Raw genomic sequence first — 19597 nt, 5'->3', positions numbered from 1 at the left:
ATCTTTAATAACAGATTATTATTAGGTCACTAAAGGCAGCCTTAAAAAGGAGAAGTCACCACAAAAGGCCACTAAGTGGCTGAGAAGGAATCTGAAAGGGTATCTTTGGGGGCTTCAGGAATACAAAGACCTCCTAGCTTCACATGGGTGGAGCCAGAAAAGGCATAATAAGGAGATGATGAGCCTCAGCTCAGGACAGCCCTGCATGAATAAATAGTGTCCTTAAGACTCACGGGAAAGGAAAAGTTAAGCATAAACACTCAAATCAATGCCCTGCAGGGTGTGCTTGCATGTCCTGAATCTCTTACACCAACTCTTTCTCAGAATTCCGTAAGATTAAAACCAAGCTCAAATCCTACCCTCAAATTTTGGAACAAATTACTTCTTTCAGGAATCTGCCCCTGTTGTAATGATCCTCTGTTGTTTTGCCTTCCTGATCACCATTTTCCTTTCTAGTGGGATTTTGCTCTGGGAAACCAACCCTCTACTCACTCAGTCCCTGCTATTCTGGTGGGGCTGACCCACCCACCCTTACTCAAGGCAGAATGTGTCACCCAGGCCTGGCCAGTCAGAGCGCAGCACTCTCTAGCTCTAGCAACCCCTGAGGAGACAGGCACAAAATTCTATCTCGCTGGTGCCATCCAGAAAGAAGTGCTTTCCTTTCCAGGGTGAAAAGAAGGTTGAGCTTGTAGGGTTTTACCCGGGGCTGCTCTGGCCAGATTATCAACACCTGGTGAGAGCATGTCTGGGACTAAAATTAAGGTGCATGAAAACAGTGTTGGGGATGGAGAGGCATGGAATTCTGGTGACATCATCTATGTCCTGCTAGCCCATAGTTATCGGAACTATCAGCCAGCGAATTTCCTTCTTTACTTAACATCAATTTGAGCCGGGAACCTCTAATCATCAAGAGCCCTATTAGACCTGCTAACTCCACTTTGCTCTAATAACTAATACTCTCACTTGACTTTTTGCCCCCTGAATCCTTATGAGCTAAATTTATTATTTCACTTTTATAAATATGTTGCTTTGTCAATGTAGTAAACAGTTTCACAGGCATCTGTTTAATGTCCCTGGCCCCAGACTGAAGGCTACATGGGAACAGAGGGAGTGACTTTCCCTCTCTTTTGGATGCCGCCGCACCACCTAGTATAACACTCAGCCAGGAGCAAGCACTTAATTTGTCAAATATATTTATTGAATGTCTTAACAGAGAACTGATTGTGGAGCCAGAGGCCCTAATGTGAATCCTTGTCCTGTTACTTTCTATCCGACCGAGCTCAGGAGAGTATCTCAACCCCAGTCTCAATTCACTCCTTCTGAAAGAGATAATGCCTTTTCTTTTCTTTTTTTTTTTAATTTTTTAAAAAAAATGTTATTTATTTATTCATGAGAGACACACAGAGAGAGGCAGAGACCTAGGTAGAGGGAGAAGTAGGCTCCCCGTGAGGAGCCTAATGTGGGACTCCATCCCAGGACCCCGGGATCAGGACCTGAGCCAAAGGCAGAGCCTAACCACTGAGCCACCCAGGTGCCCCGAGATAATGCCTTTTCTGACTTGACTTCACAGGGTTGACATGAGGATGGAATCAGATGTTATTTGTGGAACCCTTGAAAAATGTAAAGCATCACACGGTTGCAAACTAGAATTAATACCCTAGCCATCAGCTTCTTGCCCCTCTCTTTTACCTTGAGCTCCACTAAACCCCACCCCCAGATTAATATCTTTAAATTTTGTCTATGTTACATTCCTGCTAGAGTTTTCTGTACCTTCGATATTTATAACAATATTCAATATTTATAACAATCTGACCATCAGTTGAGAATGCTGTATTTTGTTTATTTTTGAAAGATTTTATTTATTTGTTCATGAGAGAGGCAGAGACATAGGCAGAGGGAGAAGCAGGCTCCCTGTGGGAGCCCGATGTGGGACTCGATCCTAGGACCCCGAGACCACCACCTGAGCCAAAGACAGACCCTCAACCACTGAGCCACCCAGGTGCTCCTATATTTTTATGAATTATGTTCATTTTCTCTGTACACAGACACACACACACACACTCATGCATGCATTTCAAAGCATGTACCAAAACTAGATTTTAAAGGACATAGTAAAGCAGCAATTGCTAAGAATATTGTTAAGATATTTTCATTTTATTTTAATACAATTCTGTTCTTACTTAAATTTGACGTTACTAAAACTCATGATGCTTATTTTTCTTTTAAAAGATTTATTTATTTTAAAGATTTTATTTATTTGACACAGAGGGAGAGAGAGAGAGAAAGAATAAGCAGGGGGAGCAGCAGGCAGAGGAAGAGGGAGAAGCAGACTCCTTGCTGAGCAGAGAGCCTGAGATGAGGCTTAATCCCAGGAACCTGGGATCACGACCTGAGCCCAAGGCAGATGCTTAACTGACTGAGCCACCCAAGTGTCCCTATTTATTTATTTATTTATTTATTTATTTATTTATTTATTTATTTTAATTTTTTTATTTTATTATTTTTTTTAAAGATTTTATTTATTCATTCATAGAGACAGAGAGAGGCAGAGACACAGGCAGAGGGAGAAGCAGGCATCATACAGAGAGCCTGACGTGGGACTCGATCCATGGTCTCTAGGATCACACCCTGGGCTGCAGGCGGTGCTAAACGGCTACGCCATGAGGGCTGCCCCCTATTTATTTATTTTAGAGAGAGAGTGAGTGCGGGTGGTGGTGGTGGTGGTGGTAGGGTTGTGGGGGGGGGGCAGGAGGGGCAGAAGGAGAGAATCTTAAGCAGACTCCCTGCTGAGTGCATAACCCAAAGTAGGGTTCAATCTCACCACCCTGAGGTCATGACCTGAGTCAAAACCAAGAGTCAGACGCTTAATTGTTGAGCCACCCAGGGGCCCCTTGTGACGCTTACTTTTAAAATCATGCTAGCATGTTTTCTTAATCATGATGGCTTCCTACTATCATTTGCTAAAAAGCTCAAGGAACAATATCTACTTAGGATGAGGCTCACTGCTAACAACAGTGGGTATAAAATATTTTATATAGTTTTCTTGATAATTTCTATCTTATAGGAGTAGGAAAAGTGTCCGATTTACCATTTCTCTATTGTTCACTTATAGTGTTAGTTTTATCTTCAATTCACAATTTCTTTACAGAAATCCCTTCAAACTCCTCTCAATTCTTTTTCTCACACCCTTGTCCAATTCAGCACATCTGTTTGGCAATACATTCAAAACATGTCCAGAATCCCTCCCTTCTTGCCATCTCCCTGCTACCATCCCGGGCCAAGCCATCATCCTATCTTCCTGAATTAGCGCAAATACCTTCTAGCTAGTCTCTGCCTGCCTTCTCCCTCCTTCCCTGCAGTCTGTGGCGCAGGGCGATCCTCCTCAGATGGAAGTCTCTCTTGGTTCCCAACTCCTCAGTGGTCTCTCATCTCACCCAGAGTAAGACCCAAAGTATTCACAATGGCCTGTCAAGTCCTCATTACCTCCCTGCCCTCATCAACTCATTCTCCTATCCTTGCTCGATCGGCTCTAGCACACTGGCCTCTTAGCTGTTCTCTGGATACTTCCAAATACATTTCTTCCCGGAGTCTTACATTTGTCCTTCTCTCTGACTAGAACCCTCATCGCACTCCCTGCATGTTTCCTCCTTTCAAGTCTCTGCTCAAACCACACACATAAAGTCTGAGCTTCCATGGCCCTTCTCAGTGAGATAGCAGCCCCCAACCCCTGACCTACAATAATGATCCTCTGGCCCTGTGCCCTGCTTTTGTTCTTCTCTATAGCACTTACCACTTGTTACCCCCTAACATATATTTATTTGTTCATTTTCTATCTCCACCCTTAAAAACATAAACTACTGAAAGCAGGGATTTCTGTCTTTTTTTGCTTATTGCTATATCTTTAGTGTATAAAACAATGTTTGGTATATTATAAGTATTCAATAAATATTTACTATTGAATTAGTGTCACTTATCACCCAATATCATTTCTGTACACCTATAATTGGCAGGCATAGTGTGTTTCTGTGAAAGAGGCTTTCTTTTTGTTGTCTTCCTCATCACATAAATGTTGTTATTGCCATGTCTACTACTGCTTTTTTGACACCCCAGAACTACAGAAATACTTTTATGGAAACTTTGACTTTTGGTAAGTAATAATTAGGCAATTTACATGAAAAAGTAGATGATGTTTAAAACATTTATCATGTGGTATTGGTATATTGTTGAGTTCATCTACCAAAGGGATTTAAAATGCTTTCAGCCTCAGATGTATGGGTCTCAAACCCAAGATGAAAAGGTCTTTCTTCTCATTTCAAGCCCACCCATAAACTTCACAGTAGGATATGGTGTGTTCTGCAGACTAACAAACTGAAGGATACAAAAGCTGACTGAGAAGGGGAAAGATCCTAAAATCAGGGCATTCTGATTCCCATAAAATTATTGTTTTTATAATTCACATATTCTAAGTATATCTATTTTTGTTTTCCTTCAAAGAAAAGACACACAGATAAATTGGGGGGTCTTTAAAGCTCCAGACAAGTGGAATCACAATGGAATTTCTTTGAGTGCTTCCAAAATACTTTGGTGATCATGGTGATGATGATGATGATAGCTCATCAAGCATTTATCACATGCCAGGCATTGTTGTAGGAATTCTGCATATATTAACTTGGTATGAGAACACTCAGAAAGTCAAAGAGAAAATCTGAAGAACAAAGCATAATCCCAAATATCAGCTCACCACTGAACATTATTCAGCTCATTTAAAAAATTTAAAAAGTATTTCTTTCTTTAAGTGTCCAAAAGTAGTATGACCCACTAGTTGAACATTAAATGGCATTTAATTTGATTCTCATGTATGTAAGATATTTAATAATTTTAAGAATTATTTTCATTTTGCAATGATGTGAGAATATTTTGTTTCTTGGCTTTGTTAAGTTTCATTGGGATTTATGGCTTAGTGAAGTTTTAGGAAAATTGATGCTTTCCAAGTGCAATGGGTCGTGATGTTTTGATGTTACTCTTCGGTGTACTGCTTTAGTTTATGTATATGTGCTGCCGAAGCAAGCACTGCTTTAGTTTATGTAGAAGGTGACAATGACAAGGAAGAACAAGGCTGGCTCTCAAAGTCCTAGGGAATAGCTACACATAGTGAATGGCTGGTTGTGAGCTTTAGAAGGCATGGATTGTCCCTGTCTCCAGCAGCTAGCACAGGCCTGGCATGTGGTGCTCAATAAGTGCTTGTGAATTAATGAAGACCAAACTGTTGTAATTGAGTTTATGTAGGAGTTAATAATGGAGTCAATTTCCATCCCCAACCTCCACTGGATGTTGAATTAAAAAGACATTACATTCCTTCTGGCCTGGGCATCACAAGTCAAGTAAGTGAGTCGAGTTATTCGTTCTAAGAAAAGAAATCTAGATAATGTTAAGATGTTAGCTAAGTAGTTATCTGAAAAGAAATCTAGATAAATTTAAATAAATGTTAAGACAAATGTTAGATAACTACTTACCTGATTTCTTTGCAATTGTAATCTGATCACATATCATCATCCTGACATCATTTTGTTTTATAAAAATGTAACTATGCATATGAAAATGTGCTATGTCTGTGATGTGATTTGATTGCATTCAATGGAGGACTTCTTGTCAACCAGGACTCCTGCAGTCTATTTGCAGTAACAGGCAAGTCAGCGGTTCTTATCAGTATTTTCTACCTCATTGTATGACCTTGGGGAGTTTCCTTAGTCTATTTTTGGCTCAGTTTTCTCATATATGGACTGGGAATAATTACTTTGTAATGTTTTCTATTAGAGAATGATCTTAAAAGATCCTCAGCTAAAACTGTTTCTAATTTAAACACTGCAGTTACTGGTGCTATAAAGTACATGATAGAATCAGAATTGACAAATATACAGTCTTATTTTCTCTAAAATATTTCTTCTGCATTTTACCTAATATTTATACAAAATGTATCATAAAAACCAGATTTTATTTTTATTTTGCTAAAGGAGAAAAGCTTGAGTTATGGATTTCTAAATTTATCATAATAAAGTAGGATTAGAATAGAATGGATTTTAATATCTAACTATTCTGGTTACTAGTTCTGAGGCCCTCAGACAAGTTACTTAACCTCTGTGAGGCTCAGATTCCTTCACCTGTACAACAAAGATAACATTCTTTATCTCCTAGAGTTGATGTAAAGTGTTTTAAAAAAAGATAATGGGGGAAAAGGGTAGAAAAGATTACTCATGTGCCTCGTCGCATAAAAGTTTATATTAATGCTTCCTAGACAAATGCTGCTAATGGACTGAAAGTCTTTGGTTTGAACCAAAAGTTTCTATTTTTTAATTTTTATTTTTTTAAAGATTTTATTTATTTATATATTTATTTATTTATTTATTTATTTATTTATTTATTTATTTATTTATTTATTCATGAGACAGAGAGAGAGAGAAAGGCAGAGACACAGGCAGAGGGAGAAGCAGGCTCCATGAAGGGAACCCAACATGGGACTTGATCCCGGGTCTCCAGGATCATGCCCTGGGCGGAAGGCGGCACTAAACTGCTGAGCCACCCAGGCTACCATAGTTTCTATTTTTTGAAAGATATTTAAAATAATGCACATTATTAAGATAAGGTAATGATACACCGTTTCATAAAACTAGGGAATGTGCTCTTATATAAAAGCTTAAAATATTCACCTGTTCAAATGAAAGTATTTTCTCCTGGTTGTAAATATAAACAGTTAAAATATAAATCTAGAGCCACTTGTGGAAGATTTTTTTCAAGTTGTTATGAAGGCAGCTAACCTCTTTAATTAGCAAAGGAATGAGGCTAGGGAACATTGTATTATGTGCCCACTATGTATCTAGCAGCCATCTGAATGCCTAGCCATAGTAGGTGCTCAATAAATATTTGTAGAATATACAAACATACACTCATAGGGAGTGTATAAATTTTTGAATTACAGATACTTGGTTTGAATCATGATTGTACATTGGAGTAATAATAATATCTATCTCTAAAGGTTGTTAAAAGGATTGAAAGAGGCAACACATGAAAAGTACCTGGCATGGGTATTAAGATATGTTTCCCTTAGTGTTGTTCAAACTTTTGCTAAATTCATAATATTACATGTTAAGATCAAATAGTATTCCAAATGACCAGATTAATGAACCACCACATGTATTCTACTTATACAGAGAGAGGCCATACATGTAGTAAAATCCTACTCAGTAAATCTTTGGCTGATATCCCATCAGAACAGCCAAACTGTTCAGGAAAAGTAATTCCTGCTTCAAGGCTTTTAAAAAAAAAAATCTGCATTACTTGTTCAGTTTTTCTGCATGTGGCTTTCGGTTGCCTTTTTAGCTAGTGACCCTGGATTTTAACTAATGAACTCCAGCTGTTCTTATTTTGCCTTCCATCCCTTCTCATTTAACCTCCTGTCTCCCTGGTCTCACATCCTTAAAGTTCTTACAGGAAAAATGGGACAGTGCCAAAGTTTTCAAATGAGGCCTCATCTCTTCTTCAGGGGAGAGGCCTTCTCTAACAAGGGCTCCCAGCTTTTTCAATGTTGGAAAAAGAAACATTCATTGTTGGAAAATGGATGCCTAACAACCTCCAATGTGTCAAAAATCCTCTTGTGGTTTTTAATATTATACAAGCAAAGCGTTCAGTAAGGTAAGTCCATAAAACAAACCCAGAAAGTCCACAGTTGAATACTAAATGTAATTGCAAACACCTGTGATGGAGAGGCAATTCCTCAGTAAATATGCAATAAAAGAAACATCTACCACACGGAACAATACAGACCCAGCTTTTCTGAACCATGCTGAGAACCATCTGTGAGCAAAACTGGCAAAATTTTTCATTGTTAAGTCAAATGTCAACCTGAAAAACTTGGCTGTGGGCAAAATCTGAAGCAAAGGCAGGCCTGAAGTAATAGGCAAACTCAATGCACAAAGGCAATGCCATGAAAATGCAGTGAAGCTGGGCCAGAGACTCTCCCATTATATTGGTGACCTGGGGATTTCTATTATGTTCAGAAATACTATTCAACCTATCCACACATCTCTTTCTAAATCTGATCATACTTTCATGGGGACCACTAATAAGTACATTAGTAAATGCAGCTTCCATTATATTAAACACTTGAAACCATGCTTTCCTCCAGAATGCACCTGATCCTACCAAGATGAATACCCGTCTAACCTGACAGCCATTTGGCCCCTCTACTCAAATTCAAAATGACATATTTCCCAGGGGCTCTGAAAGACTTTTGTAAATGGTATCAAATTCAGTTTTAAACTCATTTTCTAAATTGCTTTTTCCATGCCTGTTTGCATAACCCATCCTTCCTAGCTCAGTTCAAAATTTGACTCCATTAGCCACACTGAGATGTACTGTTTCTCACCTTAATTTACATCTTTCTTTTTTCTCTTTCTTTCTTTCTTTCTTTTTTTTTTTTTTTTTTTTTTTACCTCCATATAACCTTTGTAACTTGCATCATCTGCTCTGTTAAAACTGAAAATGATACAGAGCCAAGATCAGGGCTTTTCCTTCTCATCCTTCACAAGGACCAGCAATATACTGTGCATATAGTATGTGTCCCTTAAAAAGGGAAGCTAAAGTAGTTAAAAGGGGAGAAAATAAAAGAGAAGAGTCATTTCTGTTTTTTTTTTTTTTGCTAAAATGGACAGCAATCCTATCATCATTATTTTAAATGGCTCATGTGAAAGGTTAATGAATTGTATTTTTATTGATTTATTTTCATTATATTGTCTTCTTGATTTTTGTGTTTTGTTTTTTTTAAACATGGGGCCTGAACTAACAAACCTGAGATTAAGACCAGAGCCTAAATCTAGAGTCAGATGCTTAACCAGCTGAGCCACCCAGGTGCTCCCTTCTTGATTTTTATATTATAAATTATTAATTATCTTTATAGTGAACAAGACATCACTAAAGGAAAGGAACAAGAATGGAATAATAATAGCCAATATTTGTTGAACTCTGAAAATGTGGTAAGTGCTTTATATGCATATTTTCATAACAACTCAAAAAAAAGAGGTACCATTATTCTCTTTCTGCAATAAATTCAGTCCTCTTTCTGGGGTCTAAAATAGATAATCTACCCATGGGCACACCATAGTAATTGGTAGATTTAGGGTTCAAACTCAAGTCCATTGGACACCAGATTCCTTACCCACTTGCTATACTGCCCCAGGATACAGAGAACACACAGGGACAACACTAAAAAATTCATGCCTTGGGCACCTGGGTGGCTCAGTTGTTTAAGCATTTGTCCTGCAGCTTAGGTTGTGATCCCAGGATCCTGGGATCAAGCCCGCATCAGGCTCTCTGCTCAGGGGGGAGTCTGCTTCTCCCTCTGCCTTTCGCCCCTGCTTGTGCTCTCTCTTTCTCAAATAAATAAATAAAAATCTTTAAAAATTAAAAAAAAATCATGCTTTCCCAAAGAGTTTTTCAAATGCTATCTAAACAATTTATGATTTTCAGGTAAATTACCTACTGGGAATTTGTGTGGTTATATCATTTTTTCTCTTTTATATGGATTTGTCTGGGGTTATATAGATATAGCCTTAGCACTTTTTAGCATGGGACCAAACACACAGAGGGTATTTAGGGAATACTCATTGAGTTCATAGTCTTGGGCAACTAATATAATAGTTCTGAATCTTAATTTCCTCAGGAATAAATAATAAAATGACAGTATATATATATACTCTGAAAACTATTATGAAGAATACAGTTGCAGTTATACTATTACTTCTAGAAATATCAAAAGCTAGATGCTGAATGGATGGATAGACTCAATGGAATTTTTTTTTATCACCAAATCAAGGACTTGTACAACGGATCTCTTGGTTCTCACTTACCTTCCCGAATAGCCGTAAATGGGACTCCTTCCTCTGCATTCATGCTGATGACTTTTAGAGCTACTAGTTGTCCATTTATCCTAGAAGAGTCGGGGTGGGGTGTGGGGGAAGGTCATACATTCGTTGAGATATTCATGCAGCAGTTTATACTAAGGATAGTTTAACAAAAGTAGCTTTTCCTTCCAAATATATTCCAGCATATGAATCCACAATTTTCTCAAAATACACAGTTTAAAAAGCCATATGTATGTATACCAAAAAAATTTTTTTTTTCTTTTTACCAAAGTGATACAGGCTCATTACAGAAACTTTGGAGAATACAGAAAAGTACAGAATCCTGCCCCCACCAAATCCATCCTCATAATATTCGATGTGTTTTACTCTTTTCATTTCCCTTTGTGTGCTTTAAGCCATCCTTATTTTCCATCTGCATTATTGTAGTGACCTCCTAAGGGTTTCTCTGCTTGTATGTCTACTAGACCCCCTAACGGTTTCTCTGCTTGTATGTCTACTAGACCCCTACTGTCTACTCTCAACAGACTAGCCCAGGGCACCCTTTTTAAGGGAAAGTCAGAAAAAATCACTTCTCTGCTCAAAACCCACGATTATCTTCACATTTCACTCTGAATAAAAACCAATTTTTTACAACCAGCTCTTAGGTGCCCCCTGATATACCCAGCCCCACCACTACCTCTCTCTCTTAATCTCCTCCTGCTGTCCCCTTATTCATTGTTTTGTTCACTGATATAAAGTGAAGTTCTGGAGAACTGAGATTTTAATGCAAGTATAAATATATTATTTTTAATACAGTGGGATTTATATCATATTAGCAGTAACCTGCTTTTCCTCCATCCAATTTTTCTTTTATCCATTCTTCTACTATGTGATATTTAATAATAATATGATATTTCACCATATAAATATACTACAGTGTGTTTTTATTTATTTTTTATTTTTTAAAAATATTTTATGCATTCATGAGAGACACAGAGAAAGTCAGAGAGGCAGAGACACAAGCAGAGGGAGAAGCAGACTCCATGCAGGGAGCCCGATGCAGGACTCGATCCCGGGTCTCCAGGATCAGGCCCTGGGCTGAAGGCAGTGCTAAACCGCTGAGCCACCCAGCCTGCCCTACAGTGTGTTTTTAGATGATTTTAAGTGGTTTGTTTTGATCATTATAAAAATACAGTCACAGTCGTGTTTGTAGATCAATAGCCCCTATTCTTTTCTTAGGGTAGAGTTGGAATTGCTAAGTCAGAGTAAGCTGTGCCCAAGTTTTTATTATTTTGAACACATGTTCCCAAATTATGCCACAGAGTGATCACACCACTAACTGAGAGTGGCCATTCCAGCACTTTCTTGACAACACTGGGCAGGCTTTTTGTTTTCTTTTTTAGAACAGTTTTAGATTTACAGAAAAATTGAGAACGTGGTACAGAGAGTTCTCACATACCCCCCTCATCCAGTTTCTTCTACTATTACTATATTGGTATGATACATTTGTTATAATTAATGAACTAGTATGGATACATTATTATTAACTAGAGCTTAGAGTTTATTAAGAATTCTTTAGCCTTTGCAGTAAAATTGTATTGTTTATTGTGGGTTGCATTGTACACTGGTAAAATTTGGGGGCAGTGCCACATGACGATACACAGGAAAAGCCATGAAAGTACCAGACCCAGGAATTTTTTCCCAATAAGCTTATTTGATAATGATTTTTAAAAATCCGAATGCATGTAAGATATTATCTACTATGTTATAATAGGACAAAATAGAAATAGCTGAAATTAGAACATTAGAAGAAAATGTGCGGTACATCAGTACAATAGGATATTTTGAATTCATGACACAGCTTAAGTTAAGAGACATGTAGAAAGTGGAAAATATTCATAATAAAATGAACAATATAATACAAAATAGCAAGCATACCATGTTTGTGACTTTAAATAATTTGTGTGCAAGTAGAAGATGAAATGTGCATGTGTAATTGCTGTGCTAGAGTGATGGATTATAGATGATTGTTAAGTTTTAAAAATTTACTTGCTGTTATAAATTCCTTTTTTTTTCTTTTCTACAGCATTTATAAGTTTGTTATGGTTTTCCCATTTGATTTCAAACTGCTTTCTTTTTATCTCTTTTAAAATCAATATCACATAAAAAAATAAATATCACAGTAGATATGTATGAGTTTATTAAACCAGTTAATTTATCTATCTTAGTCTTTTTTGAAATTGAGATATAATTGGCATACAGCAAGGTGCCTGGGTGGCTCAGTCGGTTTAGCATCTGCCTTCGGCTCAGGTCATGATCCCAGGGTCCTAGGATGGAGCCCCATGTCAGGCTCCCTGCTCTGAGGGGAGTCTGCTTCTCCCTCTCTCTCTGCCTCTTTCCCCTGCTCTTTCTCATTCTCACTCTCTCAAATAAATAAATAAATTAAAAAAAAAAGAATAATTGACATATAGCATTTGTAGGCTAAAGGTATTCAATGTGTTGCTTTGATACATTTATATGTTACAGTAGGATTATCAGGATTTCTTTAGTTTTGACCTAATGTCCTTTCTCTGTTTCAGGATCCCATCGAAGACACCGCATTATATACAGTTGTCATGTCTCTTTAGCCTCTGTTGGCTGTGACAGATTTTCAGACTTTCCTTGTTTTTAATGACCTTGACAGTTTTGAGGAGTAGTGGTAAAGAATTTTGTAGGATACCTCTCTGTTGGAATGTTTCTGATGTTTTTCTTTTTCTTTTCTTCTCTTTTCTTTCTTTCTTTCTTTCTTTCTTTCTTTCTTTCTTTCTTTCTTTCTTTCTTCTTTTTGATGTTTTTCTTTTGATTAGACTGAGGTCATGGTTTTTGAGAGGGTAAAGAATCATTTTCATCACATTATGTTAAGGGTACATACTATCCTCAGAATGTATGTCTTTTGACCTTAATCACCAGCTGAGGTAGTGTCTGTCAGTTTTCTTCACTGTAGTTATTCTTCTTCCACTCTCTTCCCATTGTACTTTTGGAAGAATGTCATTATGAGTAGCCCACACTTCAGGTGTGGGGATTGATGCTCCACCTCTTACAGGGTGGGTTATTTACATAAATTATTTAAATTATTCTGCACAGGAAATTTGTCTCTTCTCTCTCATGTATTAATTTACTGAGCCATTCATTTATATTAGCATAGATTCATAGATATTTATTTTACACTTTGGGTTAAAAACCAAAGTTTTCCAGTTTTGTCCTTTGGGAGTCCTTTCAATTGGCTCCTGCATCCCTCTGACATACCCCCATAAATATGGGGTTTGATTCTTGGGCTCATACATCTATCTTCATTTTTTTTCCTATTTAATTTGCTTAAAAAAGGATGATCACATTTTAATTTTGATTTCTTCAACTAATTGTGGACCCAAATTTTCTCAAGTTTATTGGTCTTTTCCGTTCTTTTGTGATTTGCCTATTTGCCTAGCTTATTATTGAAATATTTTGCATATGCTTTTGACCAATTTATTTGGTCTACTTTAATATGTCTTGAAAATTCTGAACTTTAAAATTTTTATGAAGTTCCATATTTTCCAAAATGTTTCACAAAGAGCAGTATACTTCTGTGAAAGTCTCCCCACCCACCAAAACAGTTTTTTGGTCAAATATGTTTAGAAAATGCTTTATACTTTAAAATTTTTCTTAATATTTCTTTTTTTTTCCTTTTTTTTCTTTCTTAATATTTCTTAAACAGTCATGTTATACATTAACATTTTAAAGATGCTGAGAGCACTTATAATAAAGAATCACATTTTTAAATTTTGTTTTAGTGTTCCCTGCAACAGTTTGACAATGGCAAGTGTTTCAATGAAACATCTACTAAGGCCTCTCAGAACTAGGACTCCCTAGAACATTCATGGGTAGAAGAGACACCATGGATACTTCTAATCTTCTTTTAAAGGTTCTGACTTCAACTTCAGTATTATGTATAGACAGATCTTTCCAGCCCAAAGGTTACACAGAATTCCTTTACTTACTCTTCTAATTCTTACCTTTTCTTTTTCATTTAGCTCTTTAATCTACTAGGAATCCATATTATGTATTTACTTTTTCCAAGTTGCTAATGATTATCCCAGCTTTGTTTATTGGACTATCTTCTTTCTCTGATGATCTGAATGGTTACCATGATTATATATTAGATCTTACTAATACTTGGGTTTGTGATTGTTTTGGACTTAAAAAAAATCATACTTCTTTAATTTGTCTTTTCTTTTACCACACTGTTTCAATTATTATAGCTTTTGAACATATTTATAATATATTAAAACTTGAAATTAAATAATCACTGACACCTTTTCACTATTAGATTTTCTAACCCAAATAGTCTGTGCTTATAATGGTCTCTGGAATAATCCACAAGATCTTATATACCTGATACTGCATTTGCAGCTCTCCCCTGTCCTCATCTCTTTCTCCTCTTCCCTCCAATGTCCTGCCTATTTCTGCCTCAGGGATTTACTTGCTGTTCCCTCTGCATGAGGCTCTCTTCCACTATTCATGCACACAGCTCATGCCTCACCTTTATCAGAGTCTGTGCCCTTCTCATCCCACTATTTAAAATAGCCACCCACCACCCTCTGGCATACCTATCCTACTTCACTGTTCTATTCTTTTCCAAAGCACTTTTCATTCTTTGACAAACTCAGTCTATCATTAATTTGTTTATTGCCTACCTTATCCTGACTAGTATGTACATTCCATAAGAGTAGAGGGTTTTGTCTTCTTTGTTCTCCAATGAATCTTTATTGACTGAAATAGTGCCTGGCACATACCATGTACTTAATAAATATTAGTAGAATGAATGAATGCCTGTCTAGCTCTTTCTCAGATCTTTATGTCCCTTAGTAAACCCTTGCTCATTTTTTGATACTAATGATTTTATTGTTGATATTGTAAGAGTAACTTCCCTTACTATATTTTCTATTAAATGGTTCTTGCTAATACATAAGACAACTTTTGATAAGTGTATTTTGGCTTTATAACTGATCACCTTACCATTCTATCTTACTGCTTCTACTGGTTTCTGAGGTGATTCTCCTGGGTTTTTCAGGTAGACAATTTTGTAATCCATAGAAGTGTTATTTGGTCTTTTTTTTTTTTGTCATTGCATTGGCTAGAATATTTACAATAATCTTTAACAGTAAAGATAATGAGCATTCTCACCCTGAGCATTCTCACCCTATCTCTAACTTAATGAGGATATCTCTAGTATTTAACAAAAAAGGTATGTGGATTATTGATTTGAAATATTTTACATCATAATGAGGAATTATTATTCTATCCCTATTTTGCTCAGAGCTTTAAAAACTTGCAACTGATGTTGAAATTACTTGGCACCTATCTCTATGATATTTTTAAACGATAAATGTAATGCCTTTATGGTAAGGAATAAAGTGAAAAGTTTGAGTAATCTCTTTCCCTACCACATTTTCAACCACTAGAAGTAACTGCTTTTCACAATCTCTTGTGCATTTTTCCTGACTCCTCTATGCACGTATAAATTTATACATGAATGGTACATTGGGGTGTTTTTCTCCAAGTGAGAATATAGGGTATATATTGTTCTGTAACTTTCTTTTTATCTTTTAAAATACTGGACATCTTTCATATTTGTATGTCTACCTTATATTTTAGTTGGCTGCACACTATTTCACTGCATGTTGATTATTTAGCCAGTCCTCCATTAATGAAGTGACCAGGTTTTTACTTTTTCTATTATAAATTTTGCTGCAGTGAATATACTTGTACATATATCTCTATGCATTTAAACATGTATTTCCAACATATTTTTTATCTTATTACTCAGGTGAGTTCCTCGAAGGAAATATTTCATATTCTTAATTCCTAAGATAGTCTATGGAATTCAATTAACAATATATTTAAAATGATACTTTATAGTTTCAACATGTATAAATAATAACATGATTGCTAGTATAAATAATACATAGCCTTGCAATATTTATATTACATTTTTTAAATAAACATTTAAACACCGCTGAGGGACACCTGGGTAGCTCAGTGATTGAGTGTCTGCCTTCAGCACAGGTTGTGATCCCAGGGTCCTGGGACCAATCCTCTTATCAGGCTCCCTGAGAGGAGCCTGCCTCTCCCTCTGCCTATGTCTCTGCCTCTCTCTGTGTGTCTCTCATGAATAAAATAAATAAAATCTTAAAAAAAGAAATAAACACTATTGAGACATTATTTTTTTCCACTGGAGTAACATAAATTAAAGAAATCAGACCTCTGACTTTCCCACCTTGACTAAAAAGCAATGAAGTTTGTGGATCTTTCACATATGTTTAGCAAATTTCGTTAGCCAAAATGGGCACCTGGCTTCTGGATTAGCATTATTTTTATCCTCCAGCCATCTTGTATATTTTGCAAGTGTACACATCCCAGGACTAATCATTTTTTGCATATATCCTACATTGTAGAAGCCAACTTTGGTTTCTTCCAAGAAGGTAAAAAAAGGAATGAAGGAGCAAACTCAGGGTTGCCATTACAACCTTCGGCCATTGTGTTTTAGAGAGAAATATGAAAAACCCTTTAGAGATTGCATTTGTGAAGAGTGGTGCTTGTTCTTTGGGTCAGTTGTAGAAAAATTATACTTTGAATTCAATAAAGGAGAGGAAAAGCTGATAAACATCTCAGGGGGCTGATTTTAATTAGGGCAAGAGAAATTTATTTTTCTTGCAAGGCTATTTAAATCATCTCGTCTCTTTGTGTTGACCATAGTATCTTGCACAGGTCCTGAACTTCTGCCGTGTGTCACCTGGCTCTATAATTTTAAATCAAAGGGGGTGGGATCCTCATCTGCAGAGTTTTTCCCAGCTATGAGTCACGTACCTGCTAATCCCCTTGTAAACTGTAGCATAAGAACCTTCACCCAGCTTCTCCAAGTTCAGGTAAGATGAGGCTGCCCCAAAAGGGAGGCTCTTCTTCTGCTTGAGGGGTTTGGGGAGGGGTGAGAGATGGGAGAGAGAGAAAGAACACTTTTCTTTTTTAAGGTGACTTTTATCCCCCAGAGAAATTAGACATTATTGCCAGAGTATACCTGGGAAGGCCCTCTTAGTAACTGCCCTGGAAGTAAGGGCCAACATCCCCAGACAAGTACATATTAAATTCTTCTTCATCCACATCAGCTGTTCACTCACCCACTGAAAACCCTGCCTCAGATCCTCTTCCTGAAAAGAATCACTGTTACTCCGTGGCCTTTTACTCTTGCACTTCCGGGCATGCACAGCCTGAAGTCCCTTGGGGTGAAATGAAGTCATGGAACATGATGCTTCTTTTAGGTCTGTTAGCTAAAGAAAAAGGAAAGTACATGAATAAAATTTATGCAAAGTCAAGACTCAGTGGCTAGCATAAACTGTTTTTTTCTTCATTTGTCTGATTGTCACTCTTCAGATGTTTTTCTAAGCCTCCTACACCCCCCAAAAGCAAGTCCTTTCTTGAAAGCCAGATCCTTAAAAAAGACCATAATGATATCAACTGCAGAAACTCTACATTCTTTCTTCACTTAAAAATACGTCTTAAACACTTCAGTTAATTTAAATCTCTTTGATGGATGGTTTCCAATTTTTCTGTTAGCTCAGCCTTTTTTTTTTTCTTCTCATGTCCTCTTAATTTATCTTTTTTGGGGAATCATCAAGATTTTGAATCCATAGCATACCAATACTGCAGCCTGCTTTCTGAGGCTCAGCTCTGTAATACAGTACTTGAGAGATTACAAGAGAATAATTACTTTCTCAACTTTAAGTCAGCGGAGTTTTGTGCGGCCCAAAGCATCTGATTATTTTTCCCTTTTGGTTTACAAGAACATCCCCAAATTTGATAACAACAGCCATAAATTCTCTGTGACTTTAATAGGATTTTCCTTTTATGGGTTTAGACCTACCGCAGAAAAATCTGACCCTGCTTCAGAAAGGGAGTGTCTGAACTCCTTAGTTTCTCAGCAGAGGGAGAGGCTCCTCCTGCGATGCAAATACCTGGATCGCAGCCTCCGCCGCCGGCCCAGGCTCCGGCACCGTCCCCCGGCCGCTGTGCGCATCGCCTCCCTCCCCGCAGCGGTGGCAGCTGCAGCCAGGCCGGGCAGTCCTTGTACACAGCTCCTGACCCATAATCTTCTAGGTTCAAGGAGAAAACCCGCGCTGGAACCTCTCCCCTCTGCCTCTCCTGTCCTCCTCCACTCCCTCTCTGCCAGAGGTCAGCACCGCTGGAGCTTTCATATGACTCACATGAGGGCTCTGAGCAGAGCAGCCTCATGACTTCAGCAGTTTTTCCTGATCCGTGCAAGAAACTACATCGGAGAGGTGGCCGCCTGCATTCTTATGTGCACAACTGGAAGCAGGACAGCTCATATTGGATGGGATCGATGTTGGCACAAAGTTCTTATTCCAGGCACAGGGTAGTGCCCTTGCCAGACAGGGCTTTTATGAGTTCACACTGCCTAACCATGTCAATGATAATGATAGTCATTAGGCTTCCCTAGAGCTGGAGTGGACGCTTCAGTATTTTCTCCCTGCCTTTCATCTGAAAGCATTTTTTCTTCTCAGACTTTACATTTGCAATCTAGCCAACTTTTTAGTAGTCAAAGAAACCACAGAATCATAGAACGGGAAGATATCTTCATCTCTTTGTCTCCAAGCAAGTGTGCAGTATCTAACAGTCCCAGAGCAATAGTCCTTGGTTCCTTGATTCAAAAAAGATGTAGTGAGCACCTGTGTTTTTACTACACAGGTAATGATGTTACCCAATGGTGAGAGAGGGGTTTGCATGAAATATCTTTTCTTTCTCTCTTCCTCTCACTCTCCCGTTCCTTCCTGCCACATCAATATAATTAATGTTTACCGTAGGGATAGCATGACATGTCAAGGAACTAGCTTGAGCTACTTTGCAGTCTTTGAGCAGAACCTTTTCTCTCATACATTCCTAATATTATTGCCACTATAATGTACTAATCAGAGTGAGACAGAATGTCGGATACACACATACACAAACACGTACAATCAATATCATTAAGGGAAAAATTTAATCATGTCTATTACTACAACAATATTTATGTACATTTGATATCTGAACCTCAAGAGTTTAAAAAAAAAACCTTTCAGGGAATTTAATGATGAGTAGGTATTGAAGTTTTATTTCGAAATTGCCATAAGAGAAGAGATGTAAAACAGGCCAATTTAAAGATTCATTTAAAATAGAGACATTTAGGGATGCCTGTGTGGCTCAGCAGTTGGCTCTGGGTGTGATCCTGGAGCCCTGGGATTGAGTCCCATGTCCGGCTCCCTGCAAGGAGCCTGCTTCTCCCTCTGCCTATGTCTCTGCCTCTCTGTGTCTCTGTGTCTCCCATGAATAAATAAAATAAAAAATAATAATAAGTTAGAGACATTTAGTAAAAAAAAAAAGAAGTGACCAGTTAACTAATACAAAAAAAATTATTTGGTTAAAAACTATTTAACTTTTGACCAACAATCTATGGAAAGTGAAATAAGTTAATTTCCTGGAATATTTAATTCTATTAGAATTTATCATAATTTGATATAATACATTTTATGAGAAATGCTGACTTTTGCCTAAAAGGAAGTTGTGAATTGTATCATACAAAACCCAGATCAGATCTGAGACAGTTTTACTTTATCACCCTCTAATTATCATAAGTT

General features: G+C 37.3%; 1 protein-coding gene across 3 annotated transcripts in view; it reads right to left on the bottom strand.

The window, feature by feature from the left end:
- The window catches only part of CDK15 (cyclin dependent kinase 15), an 82837-nt gene extending 64253 nt beyond the window's left edge, over positions 1–18584 (bottom strand). Inside the window, exons 1-4 of one of the 3 annotated variants that reach the window (XM_038585378.1) lie at positions 17921–18584; positions 17087–17236; positions 16779–16876; positions 9900–9979 (exon numbers count right to left, since the gene is read on the bottom strand). In XM_038585378.1, coding sequence (XP_038441306.1) covers positions 9900–9979; positions 16779–16876; positions 17087–17236; positions 17921–18052 — 460 coding nt within the window. In that variant the 5' untranslated portion in view covers positions 18053–18584. Of the gene's footprint in view, positions 1–9899; positions 9980–16778; positions 16877–17086; positions 17237–17829 lie in introns of all 3 variants that reach the window. The other 2 variants (XM_038585379.1, XM_038585380.1) reach the window with 2 other exon arrangements.
- Positions 18585–19597: the final 1013 nt, after the last annotated feature.

The sequence above is a fragment of the Canis lupus genome, chromosome 37 (assembly GCF_011100685.1).
Source record: "Canis lupus familiaris isolate Mischka breed German Shepherd chromosome 37, alternate assembly UU_Cfam_GSD_1.0, whole genome shotgun sequence".
Lineage (NCBI taxonomy): Eukaryota > Metazoa > Chordata > Mammalia > Carnivora > Canidae > Canis > Canis lupus.
This window is presented reverse-complemented; position numbering and strand designations above follow the sequence as displayed.